The sequence below is a fragment of the Eutrema salsugineum genome, unplaced genomic scaffold (assembly GCF_000478725.1).
Source record: "Eutrema salsugineum unplaced genomic scaffold, Eutsalg1_0 scaffold_10, whole genome shotgun sequence".
Classification (NCBI taxonomy): domain Eukaryota; kingdom Viridiplantae; phylum Streptophyta; class Magnoliopsida; order Brassicales; family Brassicaceae; genus Eutrema; species Eutrema salsugineum.
The window spans coordinates 8,360,614-8,382,194 of NW_006256908.1; the positions used below are offsets into that span (position 1 = coordinate 8,360,614).

The 21,581-nt window shown below is 38.5% G+C and overlaps 7 protein-coding genes across 12 annotated transcripts; 6 read left to right on the forward strand and 1 right to left on the reverse strand.

Moving 5' to 3' along the window:
- Positions 1-101: 101 nt before the first annotated feature.
- LOC18027403 (mitochondrial substrate carrier family protein C) lies at positions 102-4,646 on the forward strand. Its single transcript, XM_006410687.2, has 7 exons — positions 102-1,633; positions 2,037-2,454; positions 2,658-2,802; positions 3,014-3,129; positions 3,213-3,291; positions 3,773-4,006; positions 4,093-4,646. The coding sequence occupies exons 1-7, from the start codon at positions 520-522 to the stop codon at positions 4,435-4,437; spliced, it is 2,451 nt and encodes an 816-aa protein (XP_006410750.1). The 5' UTR covers positions 102-519; the 3' UTR covers positions 4,438-4,646.
- Positions 4,647-5,215: 569 nt separating this feature from the next.
- On the forward strand, positions 5,216-8,373 carry LOC18027404 (G-type lectin S-receptor-like serine/threonine-protein kinase At1g11300). Of its 5 annotated transcripts, none has more exons than XR_002901555.1 (7): positions 5,216-6,546; positions 6,642-6,749; positions 6,832-7,010; positions 7,090-7,300; positions 7,385-7,622; positions 7,717-7,829; positions 7,901-8,214. XR_002901555.1 is itself a non-coding variant. In XM_006410688.2 (7 exons), the coding sequence occupies exons 1-7, from the start codon at positions 5,253-5,255 to the stop codon at positions 8,207-8,209; spliced, it is 2,469 nt and encodes an 822-aa protein (XP_006410751.2). In that variant the 5' UTR covers positions 5,216-5,252; the 3' UTR covers positions 8,210-8,373. The 5 variants fall into 5 exon arrangements, 3 of the variants coding, with proteins under 3 accessions (XP_006410751.2, XP_024016765.1, XP_024016766.1); XR_002901556.1 differs by having other exon boundaries at positions 7,385-7,626; positions 7,901-7,927; XM_006410688.2 differs by having other exon boundaries at positions 7,700-7,829; positions 7,901-8,373.
- Positions 8,374-8,637: 264 nt separating this feature from the next.
- On the reverse strand, positions 8,638-10,401 carry LOC18027405 (ATP synthase subunit d, mitochondrial). Its single transcript, XM_006410689.2, has 5 exons — positions 10,149-10,401; positions 9,618-9,699; positions 9,209-9,273; positions 9,027-9,113; positions 8,638-8,932 (listed from the first exon to the last, which is right to left on the reverse strand). The coding sequence occupies exons 1-5, from the start codon at positions 10,317-10,319 to the stop codon at positions 8,831-8,833; spliced, it is 507 nt and encodes a 168-aa protein (XP_006410752.1). The 5' UTR covers positions 10,320-10,401; the 3' UTR covers positions 8,638-8,830.
- Positions 10,402-10,495: 94 nt separating this feature from the next.
- Positions 10,496-11,767, forward strand: LOC18027406. The gene is made up of 3 exons (XM_006410690.2): positions 10,496-10,717; positions 11,111-11,447; positions 11,527-11,767. The coding sequence occupies exons 1-3, from the start codon at positions 10,566-10,568 to the stop codon at positions 11,611-11,613; spliced, it is 576 nt and encodes a 191-aa protein (XP_006410753.1). The 5' UTR covers positions 10,496-10,565; the 3' UTR covers positions 11,614-11,767.
- Positions 11,768-12,012: 245 nt separating this feature from the next.
- On the forward strand, positions 12,013-14,546 carry LOC18027407 (probable sucrose-phosphatase 2). 2 transcript variants are annotated; one of them, XM_006410691.2, is made up of 9 exons: positions 12,013-12,112; positions 12,476-12,555; positions 12,660-12,959; positions 13,046-13,147; positions 13,245-13,439; positions 13,524-13,814; positions 13,904-14,090; positions 14,179-14,225; positions 14,295-14,546. In XM_006410691.2, exons 2-9 carry the CDS (start codon positions 12,496-12,498, stop codon positions 14,379-14,381), a joined length of 1,269 nt encoding a protein of 422 aa, XP_006410754.1. In that variant the 5' UTR covers positions 12,013-12,112; positions 12,476-12,495; the 3' UTR covers positions 14,382-14,546. The 2 variants fall into 2 exon arrangements, with proteins under 2 accessions (XP_006410754.1, XP_024003863.1); XM_024148095.1 differs by having other exon boundaries at positions 13,904-14,225; positions 14,295-14,525.
- Positions 14,547-15,461: 915 nt separating this feature from the next.
- On the forward strand, positions 15,462-16,345 carry LOC18027408. The gene is made up of 2 exons (XM_006410692.2): positions 15,462-15,741; positions 15,819-16,345. Exons 1-2 carry the CDS (start codon positions 15,621-15,623, stop codon positions 15,977-15,979), a joined length of 282 nt encoding a protein of 93 aa, XP_006410755.2. The 5' UTR covers positions 15,462-15,620; the 3' UTR covers positions 15,980-16,345.
- Positions 16,346-18,762: 2,417 nt separating this feature from the next.
- Positions 18,763-20,861, forward strand: LOC18027409 (fasciclin-like arabinogalactan protein 16). Its single transcript, XM_006410693.2, has 2 exons — positions 18,763-20,117; positions 20,697-20,861. The coding sequence occupies exons 1-2, from the start codon at positions 18,836-18,838 to the stop codon at positions 20,753-20,755; spliced, it is 1,341 nt and encodes a 446-aa protein (XP_006410756.1). The 5' UTR covers positions 18,763-18,835; the 3' UTR covers positions 20,756-20,861.
- The last annotated feature ends 720 nt before the right edge of the window (positions 20,862-21,581 follow it).

Genomic DNA, 21,581 nt, shown 5'->3' on the forward strand with positions numbered 1-21,581 from the left:
TATTATATATTAAATTATCCATGTCTTTATCTTCTTCCGATTTTTATTTTAGTTTTTTTTTTCATAAAAAAATTGAAAAAACAAAGAAGAAGAAAGAAAGAAGGAAACAAAATGCTAAACACAAAGCGGGGTCATCATCCTTTCATGGTTGCCTCCTCTTCTTCTTCCCACTCCCACCACATCTGCTCTCTCAGTTTCAATCCATAAAAGCTCAGCTTCTCATTTTTCTCCATTTCATTTTCCTCGGATTCTCTCTCAGCTTTCGCTTAATGGCCAGATTGATATTTTGAATCGCCTTTTGCTCCCATTCCTTTTCTTCTGATTTCATCTTGTTCCATTTCCGAGAAGCCCTCGCTCGATATCACTTTCTTGCTGTTTTTCAGGGTTTATTTTCGTTGGGACTTTGTGTGTTTCTTTGAGAACTTCGATTCGTCCGTTTTGTGTTTTAGGGTTAACCAGTCGACTAAAAGGTTCGATCTTGTGCTTTGTTTAGTATCCATTGAATGGTTCAGTGACGCAATGGTGTCCGCGAATGATCCTATCGAGACTATATTCAATTCAATTCAAGTAGTTAAGGATGTTCTTCTCCCGATCGAGCTGGGAGTGAAAAAGGCGGCAAGAGACATCGAGAGTTGTTGGATAAGCAAAGAAAAGGATCTGGCTCTTGCTTTGAGATCACATGGAAGAAACAGGAAGAAGCGGATTTGTGCTAGTCCCGACTCGGAGGAAAATGTTGATGTTCAGTGTATTGTGAGTGAAGAGAGAAAGAAAGGCTTGTCAATCAAAATCCCTGTGAAGTCACTCTTTGGGATGTTCTCTCCGAATCTAGCGAGCGAGAAGTTGAGTCGTAGAAATGAGGTGGTGAAGAAAGACAAGTGTTTTGAGAAAGAGGATGATTCTTGTACGAATTGCTTCAAGTTTGCGATGACTTGGTCTTTGTTGGTTGGTGGCTTTGTCCATGCTTTTCCCATTCCCTTTAAGATAGGCAAGAAGAGGATTCACAAAACGGGGGATGATGAGAACAGTCTTTCTCATTCACGTAAACAGAACCTTAAATCAAAGGCTTCATTTGCAAATCGGAAAGAAATGAAGAATCAGTCAGCTAAATCTACAGAAAAGGAAGGGAACCATTTTTCGATTGAATGTGCCATGGGTTTTGTTATTGAAATGTTGACTCAGAATCTCCAGAAGCTGGACCAATTCATGCAGGACAGTTCACAGACTGAATCTTGTTGTTCCAAGGAAGCTAGTCCAAATGATATTCCACTTATCTTCAACATATGGGAGGCTAGAAAACTCGACGTTAATGGATTCCTCGGGAACCTGATGTTTGCCAGAGTTGGAGATGTGGCGTCAGGTATAGTTGGCCTGACATCTCCCATGAGTGAAGATGGTGATGAAAGTAATGTTAGTACTAAGGAGGAAAATGCCGTTGATTCTCCACAGAACCTGGCAAGTGGTCTGCTGAGTATACCTTTGTCAAATGTAGAGCGCTTGAAATCCACATTGTCCACGATTTCGTTGACTGAACTTATTGAGCTCTTACCGCAATTAGGACGACCTTCAGGAGACCATCCAGACAAGAAAAAACTAATATCTGTTCAGGACTTTTTCAGATACACCGAGTCTGAAGGTATGAATCCTCCAGTTTATCTTAAGATAAGAACCTTGCCTAATGCCTATTCTTGACTACTTGGTTAGCCTTGCATATCTATTTCTCATCTTGCCAAAACCTGGAGTTGACTGTTGGGAAAATCTTGTGTGTTTGAAATCATTGAATAGGAATGCCTCTTGTTGCTATGGCTACAGAACTATTATATCATATCTCTAGCCATCACCCTAAACTAATGTCTCAACTATTATAAACTAAGTAATGGGTGTTGTAGTTTCTCAAGACTAGATTGTATGCTGCTATAAGGAACACATTTTTTATTTGCTTTTGAAAATGGATGGACATTGGGCCGACATTGGGTGTTTTACGTCCTTGTATTATAATTTACTCCATTTCTTCCAATATAACTCTCTGTGGCTTCCAGGCAGGAGGTTCTTCGAAGAATTAGATAGAGATGGTGATGGTAAGGTAACTTTGGAAGATTTGGAAATTGCAATGAGGAGAAGGAAACTGCCCAGAAGATATGCCAAGGAATTTATGCGGCGAGCTAGGAGTCACCTTTTCTCGAAATCGTTTGGTTGGAAGCAATTTTTGTCCTTGATGGAACAGAAGGAGCCGACCATCCTCCGTGCATATACCTCTCTCTGTTTGTCCAAGTCTGGTACTCTTCAGAAGAGTCAGATATTGGCATCACTAAATAACGCAGGACTTCCTGCTAATGAAGAGAATGCTATAGCGATGATGAGATTTTTGAAGGCTGATACGGAGGAGTCTATCTCATATGGACATTTTCGTAATTTCATGGTTTTGCTGCCATATGAACGGTTACAAGATGATCCTCGGTAAGTATAATTCTTTGCGCTAAGAAGTCTGAGTAAAATGCCAATTTGAATAGTAGAACTGTTTGGAGTGAACCAGACCAGTTCCCCATTAGTTTGAGTAAAATGCCAATTTTACTATTTCATGATGATTTCCTTAGAGCACTTTAAACCTGTAATTGTTGTTGTCCTACCTATGGTGACTGGTGTTATTTTTGCTCGTGTAGTAACATCTGGTTTGAAGCTGCGACTGTTGTTGCTGTTGCACCTCCTGTTGCCTTACCTGCTGGAGATGTTCTAAAGTCTGCATTAGCGGGAGGGCTTGCCTCCGCTCTCTCCACTTCTCTAATGCATCCGATTGACACAATTAAGGTGAGTCCTCTTGTTGCTTTTGCAGATGAATATAAGTACATGCTCGATTTGGACTAGTTTAGGTAAGAACTAATACCATACATCAGGGACATATTTGATATATGCTTCTACAATGTCCGCATATTAGATAGATGTATTATGCAAATAACTCCTCATGGTTTCGTGTGGCGTACTGTTGGTTTGACGGATTCATTATCACTTTCATTGCCAGACACGTGTGCAAGCATCAACCTTATCATTTCCTGAAGTAATAGCAAAGCTTCCGGAGATTGGTGTCCGGGGAGTATATAGGGGTTCTATTCCGGCAATTCTTGGACAATTTTCAAGGTCTTTTCAGTTGTTTCAAATCAAAAATGTTTTTACTTGTGAATTTCATTTCCAATGTGGCTTAATCTCTTTCATCGTTGTAGCCATGGCCTGCGGACAGGAATATTTGAAGCAAGCAAACTTGTGTTGATCAATTTTGCTCCCAATCTCCCAGAAATTCAGGTGATTATGATTTTGTGCCTCAAGTGTTTGTCTCAGTATGAGTTTCTTTGATGTCGCGTTACTGACGAAATTAGTGATAAAGAATTTTAAACCGCACTTGTCCTCTGGACACCCCATCGTCACATTATTTTCCTAGAAACCTCAGCACTGTTTTTGTCCTCCACAGTTTTATTCTGCAAAATCCACTATCAAGGTTATTTCATTGCAGTACGTAGTTTTCTTAATGCTTTTTGTCACATGGTAGACACTGTATACTCACTATTAGTGGTATCTCCCTATGTTATGATAAAGTACTAGTAGTTATCTAAAGTTTATGGCTACAGTACTATATACTTGCTGCTGTCGGAACTATGGGGTCTCGTAGTTGCTTGGTATGAAGATTAACCCAACAACTTTCGGTTAACAGTTGCATCATCCGCATTTGTTCTTTTTGATCTTCGTGTTTTTGTACTCAGTAACCAATGTTGAGCATTTGATGCAGGTTCAATCGATTGCATCATTCTGCAGCACGCTATTAGGCACAGCTGTGCGGATTCCATGTGAGGTGCTGAAGCAACGGTTGCAGGCGGGCATGTTTAACAATGTAGGGGAAGCCATTGTAGGGACGTGGAAGCAAGATGGTCCACGGGGATTTTTCCGTGGGACAGGAGCAACTCTTTGCCGTGAAGTTCCACTATACGTTGTTGGCATGGGACTGTACGCAGAGTCCAAAAAGGTAACAAAACCGAAATGATGAGATAATCAAAAAGGGTCAGGACTGTAATGTGATATATTGGTTGCGGTTTGTGTGGGTTATTGTAGATGGTGGCGCAAGCGCTGGGAAGAGAACTTGAGGCATGGGAGACAATAGCAGTTGGGGCAGTGTCAGGAGGTATAGCAGCAGTTGTAACAACGCCATTTGATGTGATGAAGACGAGAATGATGACTGCAACACCAGGGAGACCGATCTCAATGTCAATGGTTGCTTTCTCGATTCTGCGTCACGAGGGACCGCTTGGTTTATTCAAAGGAGCAGTCCCGAGGTTCTTCTGGGTGGCTCCTCTTGGTGCCATGAACTTTGCTGGCTATGAACTAGCCAAAAAAGCTATGCAGAAGAACGAGGAAGTCGTGGTGGCTGATCAGCTTGGTCAGAAGAAACTTTGCTAATGGGCTATTTACTTTGCTTTGCTGCGATGAAGTTTTTTTGGGGGCAGCTTAAGCCGGAGAGACTCCTCTTTTGTTAAATGCTACATTTGCAAATTTTGACAAAAAAAAAAAGAAAAGAAGGGTTAATTGTTTTGTTGTGTATCCAAGACAATTTCATCTACTCATTATAAAACTCTGGTTCCAAAAAGAAAGTTGATTTTTGGTGGTGCTTCGACTGTTACAACGACTCATAATACGCAAAAATTTGAGGATGCTCTTTGAGCCTAACCATTATGCACAGATTCTTGATTTAAACGTTGAGGAATGGCGGACACTTTTCTTAGTATAGCAAACAAACGAACGAACATCTGTTATAACAACAGAGTAGACATTAACGTCAATGTCTGGATTTATTGATGGACGGTGACGTGAGTTGATTCCGTAGAAGAAGATGAAGTGACTCACAGGTGAATAAAACCAAGTCGTATAAGATAAAAAAAAAGTGTAAAAATTAGATGGGCCAATTTGGTCAATCAATATTACAGAGACCGCCATTGATAGAAAAATGATGCATCTTGCATTTTCTTTAAACAGAGACACTTGACTTGACCCTGGACAGTAACAATATTTGGACTTTTCTCTAGAGAATTTAATCCTCACCAGTCACCACACCATCACAGCATCACCTAACTCCAGACCCTACGATTCTTAAATGCTACATTGCTATATTTAGATCATTGTGTTTGGTTTCTTTTTAGGAAAAAATATCAAGAAAACAAAGCTATATCCAAAGTTGGGAAGTTTCTGTCAGTTCTTGAAAGGCTGGGACAGAATCTATGGGACTTCATAAGAGCATGAGTCCATTTGTTCTTGTTCTTCTTCTTTCACTTCCTTGCTTCTTACTAAATGTCTGTCTGGCTCAGGACAGAGCTTTCTTTTCTGGCAACCTCAGTGATTCTGAGTCGATAGTCTCCAGCTTTCGCACGTTCAGGTTCGGTTTCTTCAGCCCTGTGAATTCCACAAGTCGGTATGCAGGTATATGGTATAACAGCATTCCTGTACAAACTGTGATATGGGTTGCTAACAAAGATAAGCCCATCAATGACTCCTCTGGAGTTATTTCAGTATCTGAAGATGGAAACCTCGTAGTCACAGATGGCCAGAGGCGTATTCTATGGTCAACTAACGTCTCTGCTCAAGTTAGCGCCAATTCCACTGTCGCTGAGCTTTTGGATTCGGGGAACCTCGTGTTAAAAGATGCTAACACCAATGCATATCTTTGGGAGAGTTTCAAGTATCCTACTGATTCTTGGTTGCCAAATATGTTGGCTGGAACAAACGCAAGAACCGGAGGAGGGAACATCACAATAACTTCTTGGAAAAACCCTTCAGATCCTTCCCCTGGGAGCTACACTGCTGCACTCGTTCTTGCTGCATATCCAGAGATCCACATTTTGAGCAATGATAATAATAATGCTACAGTGTGGCGCACTGGCCCTTGGAATGGCCAGATGTTTAACGGTTTACCAGATAAGTATACAGGCGTCTTTCTCTACAGATTCATGGTTAATGATGATACCAATAGATCAGTCACCATGTCCTATGCTAATGATTCGACTTTAAGATACTTCTACATGGATTACAGAGGATCTGTGATCCGGAGAGATTGGAGTGAGGCTAGGAGAGGCTGGACGGTCGGTGACCAGGTTCCAGCAACCGAGTGTGATATTTACAGAAGATGTGGCCAGTTCGCTACCTGCAATTCCCTGAAAACCCCGCCTTGTTCTTGCATTAGAGGGTTTAGGCCAAGGGACCTCATAGAGTGGAACAATGGAAACTATAGTGGTGGATGCATAAGAAAGGTTCCTTTGCAGTGTGAAAGACAGAACAATAATGGGATTGCTGATGGATTTCTAAGGCTTAAGCGAATGAAATTGCCTGACTTGGCAAGAAGATCCGAAGCTAGTGAACAAGAATGCTTAAGGACTTGTTTGCAGACATGTTCTTGTGTAGCTTGTGCTCATGGCTTAGGTTATGGCTGCATGGTTTGGAATGGAAGTTTAGTTGATTCGCAGGAGATGTCTGCTAGTGGAATGGATCTTTATATCCGTCTTGCACATTCAGAAATCAGTTAAGTATTATTATTCCTTAAACTTCTCTCCTATATATTACTTTACTGATTACAGCATTACCAATTTTGTTATTTCTTGCCAACTCTCTATTAGAAATGCCGGACAGACGACCGGTTATCATCGGTACATCATTGGCAGGCGGTATTTTTGTTGTGGCAGCTTTTGGTCTTTTGGCACGACATATTGTCAAGAAGAGAAGAGGTCAGAGTTTTGACTAAACTCTGTTTTCATCTTATAAGCATTCGACAGTTTTGTTTTGATAATGTTTTGGATTCGTTCTCAGCGAGAAAGAAAGGTACAGATACAGAGCAAATTTTTGAGAGAGTAGAAGCTTTAGCTGGTGGTAGTAAAGGAAAGTTGAAAGAGCTACCACTGTTTGAGTTTCAAGTGTTAGCTGCAGCGACTGATAATTTCTCTCTGAGCAATAAGCTCGGACAAGGCGGGTTTGGTCCTGTTTACAAAGTAAGTATGACTCTTAGTTATGGCACAAGAATTTATGTCGACTCCAATAACTCTTGATATTTTTTTTTTTTTGTTGCAGGGGAAGTTGCAAGAAGGGCAAGAGATTGCAGTGAAGAGACTGTCAAGAGCATCTGGACAAGGGCTTGAGGAACTTGTTAATGAAGTGGTTGTGATCTCTAAGTTGCAACACAGAAATCTGGTGAAATTACTCGGCTGCTGCATTGAAGGAGAAGAAAGGATGTTAGTCTATGAGTTCATGCCCAATAAAAGCTTAGACTATTATCTATTTGGTAACTTATCACTCCTATTTTTTGTTTTCAACACTCTGCTCCAATGTCTATTAACAGAAGCTAATGTATTGTTCAAATGTTCAGACCCAGTGAAGGCAAGACTTCTTGATTGGAAGACACGGTTTAACATTATCAATGGAATATGTAGAGGACTTCTGTACCTTCACAGAGATTCTAGGCTGAGAATCATTCACAGAGATCTAAAAGCTAGCAACATCTTGTTAGATGAGAATCTGATTCCGAAAATATCTGATTTCGGGTTGGCCAAGATTTTCCCAGGGAATGAAGATGAAGCAAACACCAGACGGGTCGTTGGAACATAGTAAGTAAGCTCCATTCTAACCATATGTTACACCTTCTTTTCCCATAAACTGAGGAAACATATATTTTATTTTCTAGTGGCTATATGTCACCAGAATATGCAATGCGAGGACAGTTTTCAGAGAAATCTGATGTTTTCAGCTTGGGTGTGATACTGTTAGAGTTTGTCAGTGGAAGAAGAAACTCAAACTCGACTCTTTTAGCTTATGTGAGTGTCTCCTCACTCTACTAAGTGACTTAACTTAATTGTCAAGCTCAAAAAGTTTCTCTGTTTTATAGGCATGGTCAATCTGGAACGAAGGGGAGATTAGTGGTCTAGTAGATCCTGAGATATTTGACCCACTCTTTGAAAAAGAAATATGCAAATGCGTTCACATCGGACTTCTGTGCGTGCAAGAAGCTGCTAATAGAAGGCCAAGTGTTGCTACAGTATGTTCCATGCTGAGCAGCGAGATTGCAGTTCTTCCAAAACCGAAACACCCTGCATTTACATTAAGAGACGGTGTTTCAGAAGCTGAGTCCTCTGAGAACATTGACTTTAATGCCTCTATCAACGATGTCACCATCACCGATGTCTCCGGACGTTAGAACCTGCAGAATCAAAAATGTATGTGTAATTTCTGAAGCTCTTAAAAGCGTGGCCAGAGAATATTTTATCTATCCTGATAGATGGTTTAGGTCTCATACATGTAGTAATGTACAAGTACTTCTTTTCATGTAACAAACTCCCACTGTAAGAAATCAAAATACGTAAAACGAAGAATCATCATGTCTTAACAACGTAAAATCTCTTAAGCTTTTGCTAGTCCATGTAGGAGGAAGGAAGTTCCTCAGATGCAAGAATAGGCTTCTTTTCCGAGCTTTTGCTAAAATGATCCAGCTTCTTGGTGTATAGCTTGTTCGCTTGTTTTGTGTATACAATTAAGTAGTTGTAGGTAGGTCAAAACTTAGAATCATGAGCCTTCGTGAACCTTTTGTATAATTTCAATTGCATATCAACTCATAAAACGTTCATGCGCGAGAAAAACATGCAAGAGCTTTTATTGTGAGGCGTTGATTGTATTCCAAAACCATGGCTATTTAGAAAGAGAAAACAAAGAGGGCAAAGTAGCATTTAACAACAGAGTAGAGTCTCCAGCTTAAGCTGCCCCCAAAAAAAAAACTTCATAGCTGCAGCTTAAAAGCAAGAATGTGTTTTGGAAGTAATGGTCAGTATCCCCAGTAGTCGTTGCGGATTTCATCATCAAACTTCTTTTTCAGTTCTGGATGCTTCTCAAAGTACTCATCTGCCGTCATTGTGCTTAGCTTTTTCTGTAACCCCCAAAACACAACCATATAACATTAATCAGATTACCTCCTTGTTGATCTTTAATTGTATCTCATAAATTTGTTCCAAATTACTTACGCTGATCTCTTGGACATCAACGATTTCTTTCTCCAGCCGCTCAGATTCCTTTAGGGATTTCGCCTCTGCTTCTTTCAGTTCCACCAACTAATCATACAATGAGACAAGCCACTGTAAACATAACATGAGAAACTTAAAGATTTCACTTGTTATAGCAATCTAGTTTCTATGGTGTTCCTCACCAAAGCATCAAACTTGGGCTTGTATTCAGGAGTTACAGTGTCCACAAACTTGGGGATTTCAATGCCTGCAGAGCAATAAGAGATTTTTAACTTGGGTTCTTATAGGTTTCTTTCTCTCTATCCTCACAGCTTCAGCAATCAAAAAAACAATCGGAGACTGTGAAAAAAAAAAGGCTTACTGGCTTATACGTCTGTCTATACTCACAATGTCTAAGAATCAAAAAGGAGACACATGACTGCAGGAAATTCAGATTTTCATTGCCGGGTCAAGCAGATCTCTCTAAAGTACTGAATAATCAGGTTTAAGAGAATACAAACCACACAGAATACTTCTACCTAACAATCAAACACAAATTAGCGTAAGGGAATATAATTAGATGTGCAAGAGAAGCAGAATAACTTTACTTACTGTCATAAGCTTCCTTGTACATGTCCACTATGCCAGACCCAATATTTTTTCTATACAACTCCCAGTCAATGGGTTCAGGTTCCTGAACAGATAAAAAACATCTATAAATCATTTCATGACACAGGCATCAAAACAAAAGCTATGTGGGGAATGACTCATGAAGGGATAATTTAGTATTTGCAAATCACTGCAATAAGATGGAATACTAAGTATCAGTGAACAAGCAGAACTAGGATCAAGATTCAACATCAGTCGAGCATCGTCAGGCATTGGTGCTTTCCTTGACTAAAATTTTCTTCACAACATATCAAAATCGATCCTCAAAAAGGTTCATCTTTCTCTCGATCGAATATTCTAAAAGTCTCATTTTTTTGGCTAGATTGAGGTGAGAGTGAGCACAAGAACAGCAACCCACTATTGAAGAAAATAAAAACGAGATTCCTGTTTCCATCACTAATCGTGAACCTTATTGTCGTATCGAAATGAGTAAAATTTCACGAAAATAGGTAAAATGAGATGCGAAGAAGAGACCTGGCTGAATTTGGTCTGGAGCTGTGTATTAACCTCATCGAATGCACGACGGAGACTGGAGAACTCTTTGCGAGCCTCATCGGAGACAAGGACCTTAGCCATACCATCCCAGTCTATTGTCCTCGATGCTTTGAATGCTACATCCGCGATTTTCTTCCCGGCTCCGCTCATTTTCTCTCTTCTCTCAAATGCTGTAATGATGAAGACGAAGGAGACAAGGAGACGTTGTCCGATGAAGCCCTGAAAATCCCGAACAGGCATAAGGACCCCTTATTTTCTCATTCATTTTCGTATTAATCCTATACTTTTCAAATTAATGAAAAAACCCAAACTTAAAAATTGTGTGTTTCTGATAGCGAATGGAATTTCCCCCTATACGTTTATCTTCACTTCCATTTTCTTGTGGTGGGAACAAAAATGGCGGAATCTCCGGTGAAAGTGAATCTGATCCCGATCGAAGCTACAAGTGAGAGTTTCGCTAATTATGGTCAAGTCATAGAAGCTTCTGGTGATGGTGATCATTTCGGTCCCAACGACGCTCAATTGGATCTCTCCAGAGGAACCCCTCGGTACCTTTTCCGATTTTTCCTTGAAAATTCGCTAATTCCTAAGATTATTGATCAAATATATTCTTCTACTAATCCGATTCGTTGTTAATCTCCTTACTTTTTGTTTAAAGTTCTCATCTTTGATGCTTGCTAATGTGTTTAAAGTTCTCATCTTTGATGCTTTCTAATTTGTTTAAAGCTCTCATCTTTGATGCTTGGTAATGTATCAATCTATGTTTTGATTATTATGCGATGTTAGTACCAAGTGGTTGTGTTGATCAGTTCCAAATAAGACTAGGTTTAAAACATTTTGTGGGAGCGTAATCACAAGTCCTGAGATTAGTACAACTACATGCTCTAGTTTCAGAAATTTTGTGTTCTTGTTTTATAATGAGAGTTCCTTGTTACTCGTAGTTTCTATATAATGCGGCTCCAAGATCGATCCTTTGGCTTCTCCAAGATAACTCATCACGCAAACGTGACACAGTGTCTGGGATCAATAGGAGGCCATGTCTGGTATCTTGGAGTGGCTAAGCCATCTCTTATTGAAGACGATGGAGGAAGAAGAGGTGATAATGTAGAATCAGGGTCAGGTGGTCACTTGTACGCTCCTCCTGCGGTTGAAGAAGTGCGCGTCTTCAAGGTCTCGGGACCGAAGTTTGTTAAACTGAACCGTGGTACGTGGCATGCTGGACCGTTGTTCAGAGACAGCTCCATGGACTTCTACAACTTAGAGCTCAGCAACACAAACGTGAGTGAGGTTTTTGTGAGAAATATGTAGTTAGTGACTTGTGTTATTGACATTGTTGGTCTTGATTGATGATGGTCAGGAGGTGGATCACACGACACATGATTTCGTGAAGAGTAATGGGGTCATCTTCCAGTTTGAACCCAAAGAGGACAACACATCGTCCTAGGTCAAAAATCCTTATATCAGTGTGGTTCAGTTTCCATTGTCTTGTAAGCAAATAGAAGTTAAAACCTTTTGTTGTATTCAAGTGCCAAAAATAGTGTGTATGTATAAATTTGTATATTTTATATGCAAAAAAAAAATACTGGCCTTTAAGTTAACCAACCATTTTTTCCACTGCTCCTTTTTTGCATCTCTATCCGAAAAGCCATCTTAAAAATTCTTGAACTTTACATTTCAGAGTCTAAAACTCTCTTGATTTGTTTTTTTTTTTAAGAAAACAAGAAATCTTGAATGCTCTGTTGCCAGTACAAGAAAGAATATTCGTGTAATGATAGCCGTTCGATATGCTTACACGTGCAAGCATCTTTTCGATTCGATTTCTTAATAAAATTTGATTCTGTTTGTTTTTAGTAGCATCGTCATCCGATTTTTATCGTAAAAAAAGCAATCGAAAGGACAGAGGAGGTCGATCCCAATTTTGTGGTGAAATCTGAATCTCCTGGGTACACTCTCTCTTCCTCTGTTATTCGCATTCATCTTCTTCTTCCTCTTCATTTTACCTTTCTGCTCTTCCCATGAATCGCACGCGAAATTTTGTTTAAGCATCCTCTCCTGTGATTGTGATTTGTCTTTGCGTCTGATTCTAAATCGACGTATTTATGCCTGGTTAATGTTTTCGAACTCATGTGTTGAATCATTATGTATAATAGCTTTATCAGAGAGAAAAAAACCTGAGAATTTCGGGTCATTTACAGGATTTGATAAGCTAGTGATATCAAAATCTCTCGATTGTATAATCTGTCGTAGTTAGTGGTGATCCACTTTTCTTGGATTGAATTTACGAAATCTCATGATTGACACTTCAGGACGGCGATAGTTAGTAATCATGGAGCGGCTAACTTCTCCTCCTCGTCTGATGATAGTCTCGGATCTTGATCATACTATGGTAAAGCCTTCGTCATTTACGGCTTTTATCTTTTCCAGTTTTTTGCTTTTGATAATTAAAAAGTGAAGGTTTGTTTGATTGATGTGTAACACGTTTTAGTACAGGTTGATCATCATGATCCTGAGAACCTCTCTCTGTTGAGATTCAATTCATTGTGGGAACACGCTTATCGCCATGACTCACTCCTTGTTTTCTCAACGGGAAGATCACCAACGCTGTACAAAGAACTCAGAAAAGAGAAACCTTTGTTGACCCCTGATATTACCATTATGTCTGTAGGAACCGAGATTACTTATGGTAATTCCATGGTTCCTGATCATGGTTGGGTTGAAACTTTGAACAATAAATGGGACTTGGGAATCGTCAAAGAAGAAACCAGCAAGTTCTCTGAGTTAACTCTTCAGGTACTCACTGCTTCAACAAAAAGTCTTTATCTCAGCAATCTACTCTTCAATTGGTACAATGACAAGAGTGTCATCACTGCATGCAGGCAGAAACTGAGCAGAGGCCGCACAAGGTTAGCTTTTACGTTGACAAGAGTAAGGCTCAAGAAGTGACCAAGGAGTTATCACAGCGGTTGGAGAAACGTGGAGTAAGATTTGCTTTCATAATGTTGTTGTAGCAACTGAAATTTAGAGTTTTTGTTGAGATTTTATTACTTAAGAGATTGTGTATGGTGGTTGTTTCAGTTGGATGTCAAAATAATTTACAGTGGAGGCATGGACTTGGATATCTTACCACAAGGTGCCGGGAAGGGACAAGCGCTTGCGTATCTGCTAAAGAAGCTGAAGACTGAAGGAAAACTACCTGTTAATACTCTTGCTTGTGGAGACTCTGGGAACGATGCTGAACTGTTTAGCATTCCCGATGTTTATGGTGTCATGGTTGGTTTCTGTTCAATCATGCTTCACACCATCTCTCTGAGTTTCATTTCATGACGATGTTGGAATCTGTTGTTTCGTTTCCAGGTAAGCAATGCTCAAGAAGAGCTGTTGAAGTGGCATGCTGAAAATGCGAAGGACAACCCAAAGGTAATCCATGCAAAGGAGAGGTGTGCGGGTGGGATCATACAAGCCATTGGTGAGTTCAAGCTTGGTCCAAACCTTTCTCCAAGAGATGTCTCTGACTTCTTAGAATGCAAGGCTGAGAATGTGAACCCCGGTCACGAGGTTGTAAAGTTTTTCTTGTTCTACGAGAGATGGAGACGGGGTGAGGTTGAAAACTGTGAGGCGTACACAGCGAGCCTCAAATCTTCATGTGTGAGTATGTACACTTAATTTAGATGATGTATTGCAGTGGGATAGTATATCTGACTATATAAATGCCTTCTTGTGTCGACTGCTTTCAGCATCCCAGTGGTGTATTTGTACATCCATCTGGTACTGAAAAATCTCTGATAGATACCATTGATGAGCTGCGCAAGTACCATGGAGACAAACAAGGGAAGAAGTTTCGGGTTTGGGCAGATCAAGTCTTGGCAACAGACACAACTCCTGGGACTTGGATAGTAAAGCTTGATAAATGGGAGCAGACTGGTAAAGCCTTACTGCCTAAAACTGCATCATCTATAGCTCTATATCCATCAGAATCTAATGCAATACTAATACCAATTTCTCTTTGCAGGGGACGAATGCAGTGGCTGCACAACGACTGTCAAATTCACCTCAAAGGTATGAGATTGGTTTAATACGAGTAGCTCCTGGAGTTTTGTTGATGATTGTATATTGTGGAATATGCAGGAAGGGGAAGGGTTGGTGTGGGAACATGTACAGCAAACTTGGTCCGTGGATTCAAAGGTGAAGGATGATAGCAGCTGGATCATCTGAATCACCTTATCTCTCTTTCTCTCTCTCTCTCTCTCTCTGCATATTAAGAATTCTTCTCTTTCTCATATTATAATCTCTGCAATAAATCATTGGAACTTCGGTATAAACACACCATTGATTTTATAAAACTTGGATCTCAAAACTCATCTTACTGAGTCTTTTACATCTACATCTCCTTTGGGACTAATTGTTGAATATATAAAGTCACTTCATTAGTATTGGTTTACATGATGAGGTTTTGAACGGGTCTCTTGGAATATATGGTTTGTGATTATTTGTTGTGTTGAGTTGGTCTTTTTCCTTCTTGACACAACAATTTTTTTTCCCATAAAAAAAAAGCAATATTTTCTTTCCACTTACCATTAGTAACCACACGTTTTGAAAATAATTTTATGATAACAGAATTAGACCTAATATTTATATGTTGGTATTTAAATATTTGTTTTCTTTTTACGTAGAAATATCAAGTTTGAAAAATTGAAAGGGTCCTCCTAATCGACTTGGAATTAAGAAAGGTTGATTCCTAACTGGGCTAGGAATCATGGTAATCAAGTTATTCACGTGATAAAAGAGATGTAGCCAGAACAAAACAAAAAAAAAAGTCAGCGTGTGGGTCTGATAAGAAGAACAAAAACTGCAAATCCCTAAGATCGCAAGATTGCTTGTGTGATAAGAAATCCCAAACTCTAAAAGAAAGAAATTTGTGCAAGTATTTGGAAGGAATCTTCGGCGAGCACTAGCAATCTGCATCCGATCCAATTTATGTGAAAGCACAACACTTGAAAACCTCAAATCGTTTCAGTTTCACTTCAGAATATTAGGTATGTTACAGGTCCAACAATTAAAATTTAATTGAAGTTTTCATCCAATTAATTAGAAGGGTTCATAGTGTTTTTTTTTTATTAATCCAAACAATTTTTGATATCTTTACACGTTTGTGTCTACAAAGTTCACCTACCCTTTATTTTTCCAAACATTCTTCCACTTCCACGCCTTTATTATTTTGTTGTTTTTCAAATTTCAACTCTCCTCTATAACAAAAAAAAAAAGAGAAAAAAAAAAAGTTAATTAGTAGTTGGAAAAGAAGAGTGGTATTAATGAAGAAGAATACCATATACTTATCTTCATTACAATGCTTCCCATCCTAAAAACTCGGATCATGTCTCCACCATATTATCTTATATTTGCTTTAATCTCTCATGCAAACTAACACAAACCGAATATATAAATAAGAAGAAGATGGAGAGCTCAATTGGGTTCATGACAGTCTTCGCCGTCTCCGGAAGCGTGGTGCTCCTTGCAGCTCAGTTACACAAACGTCTCCTCTCCGATTACATGGATAAGCTCCAACCTCACTTTGGTACTTAATCTTCTCCGCGATTTTTCGAATTCCATCAAAGTTTTAATTTTTTCTTATTGAATTATACTTCTTTGTAGATATGAAGAGTAAGAAGAAGAAGAAGAAAAAGGTGAGTTTTGCAGATGATGTGATGGAGCCGTCAAGGAACAACGAAGAGTATCGCCGGAAAAATCGGAAAGAGGATGAAGGAAGAAGAAGAAGAAGAAGTCCACAACCACAAAAGAGTCAACTTTTATAACAAGTCAACACTCAACGGTATTAGCAGACCTTTAATGTTAGTTACTATCATAAGTTGTTCTCTTCTTAATTTGGTAATATTAATTTATACACCGCTCTTTCCAAAAATAGGAGCTAAACCGGACTACATACCCAATTCCATGTTGTTATTAATGTCAGTGGATACAGAATGTCTGTTGTTAATGTTCTGAGTCGTATCAACTACCCTATTTATTAGGACCAGCCAAATAAGAATAAGATTAACCTATTAATTAGATCCAACCAAATATTCAAGATTAGGATCAGCTATGATTGTTGTTGAACAAAAAAAGAAGGATATGATTGTTGAACAAAATAATTGGGCTTTCAGGATAAGCCCAAGACTTTTATAAGCCTATCACTATACTGTTTGCTTAGTGCTTATTTGTTCATCGTTTTCTCGCCCTTTAATCCTTATGTCAATTTTCTTATGATTTATATACGTTTTGTAACGAATTTTAGTAAGATTGTTTTTCTAAGAGAGACAAGATTATTTCGTCTTTAGCAAAAAAAAAAAAAAAAAAACAACAACAAAAAAAAGAGTGATTTCGTAAAAGACAAGAGAATCAAATAATTGTCTTATCAATCTTAATCTTGTAAGAACCAAATCAATGATTTAATCTTAATATTATTTATAATGCCATACTATAAGATCTTCAGAATATATTTTATGGCCATACATCTCGCATCTAACCGAAAGGCCGAAAAGTTTATATGTACAATGCATTTTTTTTTTTCAATTATTGTCTAATAAATGTTATGTTGTCTATAATATAAAAATCCTTAAAAAATCATTGACTTTTCGTTTTGAAATATTAATCTCAATCTTGTTCTTTTTTCACTCCAATAGTCTTTTATATACACAAAAATATTCATAAACATGTGTTTTCCCGGGTACATTGGCACTTGGTAAAATGATATATATATATAAAACTCAAAAGTTAACAAGTCGGAGCTCCTTGGCGAAATATGATAACCAGAAAATGAATTCGAAAGTTGTTTCCTTTATTAACTTTCTTATAATGTTTTCTCCTTTTGTATAATGTTATGTGGGACTGGGAACGGAGCTTCCAATCAAAGGAGAAAAGCCAACTACCAAGACAGTGTCGGTTCGAAGGCGACGGAAAATCTAACGGCAGGAGAAACGTCGCCGTTTCAGTTCATTATTAACGGCGAAAGCGATATTATATCAAATCATAATTCAGACGTTTAAGACTCTTCACGCGCTTTTCCACCGCACGTTCGATAACCAAACCCTAAACCCTTTGACTTTCACTATATAGTCTCCACATTTCCTTGAGCCCCCCTTCTTTTATATCTCTCACAAATGATCTCCATATTTGTTTTTTTTAATCAAGTAGATCCTTCTCTCGAGATGTTATTTCACAATCACGACATATTTATGCAGTAAATCTTTAACAATATTAAATTATATTAATGTTGCATGCATTGGTCTGAAGTCTTAATATCTTATAAGCAAAGATTCTTATTATAATCAAAAGTTTAAATCGATACATTTGGACGAAAGACATCTTACCTTCCTTCACTGATTTTTTCGTTTTACGATTTATATACTAATAACATATTTTTCTTGCTATATGTGACTAATTATCCTCGAGATCAAAAATCATTTGGATAGATTATTTTTCTTCTATAATTCCGTCCTATAAAAATTAGCCAGTAGCTCAAAATGGATTACATTTACAATCGAACTTCATAAACCCTTTCAGTCAGTAATTAATATACTAATTCATTTGGTGATGTATTTGTCATGCTAAATTCATTCAATGAATTAAGAGAAAAGTATGATATCTTTAATTCTTGACATAGTGACATATATGTTCACGGACAGTCAGCTATATAATACATCTGCTTATGCATATCACTAAAGTGTACACTTAACATTCTCATAATGAATCGGAAGAGAACTTCACCTCTATAGAGAAATAAGCAAAGACAAATCATGGAAGCCCACGAATGGCAATGAACTACAAATGGTAGAGCCTAGCATATACGAGTGTAGAGCTTTATGAACTCACAATGTTGGAGAAATAACAATATTTATTAGTCTGGTGTGAATAATTTGAACAATTTAATTAAACGATCTATATCAACAATTAGACCTAATGGACGTTGTAAGACAAATACAGTGTCGAGAAGCATGTAATTTGGGTATCGATGAAGCTTAATTAGTAGTATCATATTATAATATTCGAGATGCAGGTCAAATCATCAAAATGAAAATCGACAACATATGTTGCCAATAGTTAATTAGCCATAATCGAAAGGCTAAAGGCTAAAGCACACATCGGTGATCATATTTAATCATAAATCAAAAGTGACTGTCAGCTAGTTATTGGATTTACAATGGTTTGAGTACTACGTAATGATTTGCAAGCCAAAACAATAGATTTCTTTATATTAAAATAATACAAAGATGGAAAGTTTTTATTTTGAAGTGAAGTTCAGATATCGGACCGAGTCAGAAACCGACACGAAAGCCTCCAAGACAGAAACACAAAGCTGAGTTGTTGAACAGAAGCAAGTTGAAGCCTCTGTCCGAAGGAGAGGCTCCAAGTTAAGCATAAATCTGAAACCATGGGACACGTGTAGACCCCACTTTTAACCCTCACCAAAAAAATACTACAAAAATTAAAAAAAGCAAAAAAACCCACCCACCCACAAAAAAAAAGAAAAAAAAGAAGAAACTTCACATCAGCATCAGAATCTCTCTCTCTATCTCTCTCCTTCTTCACAAGCAAAAAAAAAACTCCAACACCATTCTTCACTTTGCCGACACTTCCCTTCCTCTCTCCTCTCTCTCTCTCTCTCCACCGCCATGGATTCCTCCTACGGCGTCTCAAAGCTCCTTCTCCTCCTCCTAGCCGCCTCCATTGCCACCGCATTACCCGAAACTAAACCCGGGTCGGGTCAAATAAACTCCAATTCAGTCCTCGTAGCTCTCCTCGACTCTCACTACACAGAGCTAGCCGAGCTGGTCGAGAAAGCCCTCCTCCTCCAAACCCTCGAAGAAGCAGTTGGTCGTCACAACATCACAATCTTCGCACCACGCAACGACGCACTTGAACGAAACCTCGACCCTCTCTTCAAATCGTTCTTGCTCGAACCAAGAAACCTCAAATCTCTGCAATCTCTCTTGCTCTTTCACATTCTCCCTCGTCGAATCACTTCTCCTCAATGGCCTTCTCTCTCCCATCACCACCGTACTCTCTCCAACGACCATCTCCACCTCACCGTCGATTCTCCAACTCTCCGGTTAAAAGTCGATTCCGCCGAAATAATCCGTCCTGATGACGTCATCAGACCCGACGGAATCATCCACGGAATCGAACGTCTTCTCATCCCTCGCTCCGTTCAAGAAGATTTCAACCGTCGCCGGAGTCTCCGTTCAATCTCAGCCGTCTTACCAGAAGGAGCTCCGGAGGTTGACCCAAGAACCCACCGATTAAAGAAACCAGCTCCTCCAGTCCCCGCCGGTTCGCCTCCGGTTCTCCCGGTTTACGACGCTATGTCACCAGGTCCTTCTCTAGCTCCGGCTCCAGCTCCAGGACCCGGAGGTCCACGTCACCACTTCAACGGCGAGGCTCAGGTCAAAGATTTCATCCACACTCTCCTGCATTACGGTGGTTACAACGAGATGGCTGATATTCTCGTAAATTTGACATCTTTAGCCACCGAGATGGGTCGACTTGTCTCTGAAGGCTACGTTTTGACGGTCTTGGCTCCTAATGATGAAGCTATGGCTAAGCTCACGACGGATCAGCTAAGCGAGCCAGGTGCTCCTGAGCAGATTGTGTATTACCATATCATACCGGAATATCAGACAGAGGAGAGTATGTACAACGCCGTACGGAGATTCGGGAAAGTGAAATATGATTCGCTTAGATTCCCACACAAAGTCTTGGCTCAAGAAGCTGATGGCTCTGTTAAATTCGGACACGGTGAAGGCTCGGCTTATTTGTTCGACCCTGATATCTACACCGACGGTCGGATTTCAGTTCAGGGTATTGACGGTGTCTTGTTTCCGGTGGAGGAGACTCCGGCGAAGGAGATTAAACCCGCTGCTCCGGTCGTTAAGAAAGTTGCTAAATCAAGAAGAGGTAAAGTTATTTTTCAATCTTTACTCTTCTCTTAACAGTTATGTTTTGGAATCTGACTTTTCGGTCCTTAAATATTTGGATTGTGACATCTAAACCCAAAATTCATCATTTTGTTTTGTGTCATCGACTGTCAAAAAAATCTTATTCTAACACTTTTAGAATGAAACATTAATCAAATAGATAAGCAGCCATGAGTTTGGTCGCTAAATGATAGTAGAAGTTAGTAAACATGTGGGATTTGGAATAAAGTAGAGACGTGTAAAACAATGGAGACAAAACTCTCTTAAAAATTTTTTGTTTTTTAATTCCATATAGTAGCTTTTTTTTTTTAATAGCCCACCGACGAATAATCCCGTATAATCAATTAATCATTAATTGAAGAAAAATGTTTTTTTTTTCCTTTATTTCTTAAAGACAAGCTGTGAGGCATTGGTCGTTAGCGACAGCTTGTCTTTATTTTTACTAAAAACCCAAATCAAACCATTTTGTCTTTCGGTATTTTGGATTTGTTTTCTAATCATATATTCATTGCACTTAATCATTTTTAAAAAGTTACTGATGATATGATAATATGTGCAGGTAAATTGATGGAGGTAGCTTGTAAACTGATGGGGTCACGGTTTATCCCGTGTCAATGATTTTATACGTTATCAAAATAAAACACGAACTTCCAAATTCTTGATTCTGTAAACATCTGGAAAAGAAAAAGAAAAAAAAAAAGAAGAAAGAGTTGAATATGTAAATGCTGTGATTTTTGGTTCATTGCGGTTTTCATGTTCTATTTGTAATTTTTTTATATATATAAATACGTGGACAGTAGGTTTTGATGAAGTTTGTTATTTGGGGTGCGTAAAAGAGTAGTAGGAGTTAGAGAAATCAATGTAATACAAGTTATACAACTATATGGAATAATAAAAGGGAGAATCCATTTGTGTGTGAGTATGTCTATTCTTCCAATCTCTCCTATCAGTTAAAACATTGTTATCATTTGTATGGAATAAAACATAAAATGTCTGTCAATTTTTAAAAATTAAAATGTGTGATTGGACATGGTTGTTGCAATGTACATAATGTAATACATCAATAAACATATCTCTAATATTATACTGCATTCACCTGGTCCTAAAGTCAGCTTCTTTGTTTATGGTTTATTGCAATAACAAGAACTCTTTTTCTGTCGTCACAGAAAAAGAAATTTAGAAAAGAAGAATCGAGTATCCATATATAGAGTAATTTATTGGACATATTACGTTTTACAGCTATCTCGCTCTAAATATCACATGATTAATTAGGAATAAATTTGCTTTTATAAAGCTTAACAAAAATGCTAACCAGAAATTAAAAAAAAAAAAAACTTGCCTTGTTCTTTTTTTTTTGCCAAAAGGGTTTTACTTGCATTGTTTACAACAAAATTTTAGTTTTTGACAGCTTGGGACACGAATCTTTAATGATACTATTAAAACG

Coding starts and splice junctions, on each gene's coding strand:
- LOC18027406 (XM_006410690.2), top strand. CDS start 10,566: ATGGCGGAATCTCCGGTGAAAGTGAATCTGATCCCGATCGAAGCTACA. Junction 10,718..11,110: donor CTCTCCAGAGGAACCCCTCG/GTACCTTTTCCG, acceptor TGTTACTCGTAG/TTTCTATATAATGCGGCTCC. Junction 11,448..11,526: donor TAGAGCTCAGCAACACAAAC/GTGAGTGAGGTT, acceptor GATGATGGTCAG/GAGGTGGATCACACGACACA.
- LOC18027404 (XM_006410688.2), top strand. CDS start 5,253: ATGGGACTTCATAAGAGCATGAGTCCATTTGTTCTTGTTCTTCTTCTT. Junction 6,547..6,641: donor TCTTGCACATTCAGAAATCA/GTTAAGTATTAT, acceptor ACTCTCTATTAG/AAATGCCGGACAGACGACCG. Junction 7,011..7,089: donor GGTTTGGTCCTGTTTACAAA/GTAAGTATGACT, acceptor TTTTTGTTGCAG/GGGAAGTTGCAAGAAGGGCA.
- LOC18027408 (XM_006410692.2), top strand. CDS start 15,621: ATGGAGAGCTCAATTGGGTTCATGACAGTCTTCGCCGTCTCCGGAAGC. Junction 15,742..15,818: donor TAAGCTCCAACCTCACTTTG/GTACTTAATCTT, acceptor ACTTCTTTGTAG/ATATGAAGAGTAAGAAGAAG.
- LOC18027403 (XM_006410687.2), top strand. CDS start 520: ATGGTGTCCGCGAATGATCCTATCGAGACTATATTCAATTCAATTCAA. Junction 2,803..3,013: donor ATCCGATTGACACAATTAAG/GTGAGTCCTCTT, acceptor TTTCATTGCCAG/ACACGTGTGCAAGCATCAAC. Junction 3,130..3,212: donor ATTCTTGGACAATTTTCAAG/GTCTTTTCAGTT, acceptor TCATCGTTGTAG/CCATGGCCTGCGGACAGGAA.
- LOC18027409 (XM_006410693.2), top strand. CDS start 18,836: ATGGATTCCTCCTACGGCGTCTCAAAGCTCCTTCTCCTCCTCCTAGCC. Junction 20,118..20,696: donor AGTTGCTAAATCAAGAAGAG/GTAAAGTTATTT, acceptor TAATATGTGCAG/GTAAATTGATGGAGGTAGCT.
- LOC18027405 (XM_006410689.2), bottom strand. CDS start 10,319: ATGAGCGGAGCCGGGAAGAAAATCGCGGATGTAGCATTCAAAGCATCG. Junction 9,700..10,148: donor TCCAGACCAAATTCAGCCAG/GTCTCTTCTTCG, acceptor TTATCTGTTCAG/GAACCTGAACCCATTGACTG. Junction 9,114..9,208: donor AGCCCAAGTTTGATGCTTTG/GTGAGGAACACC, acceptor TTGTATGATTAG/TTGGTGGAACTGAAAGAAGC.
- LOC18027407 (XM_024148095.1), top strand. CDS start 12,496: ATGGAGCGGCTAACTTCTCCTCCTCGTCTGATGATAGTCTCGGATCTT. Junction 13,440..13,523: donor CCGATGTTTATGGTGTCATG/GTTGGTTTCTGT, acceptor TTTCGTTTCCAG/GTAAGCAATGCTCAAGAAGA. Junction 14,226..14,294: donor CTGTCAAATTCACCTCAAAG/GTATGAGATTGG, acceptor TGGAATATGCAG/GAAGGGGAAGGGTTGGTGTG.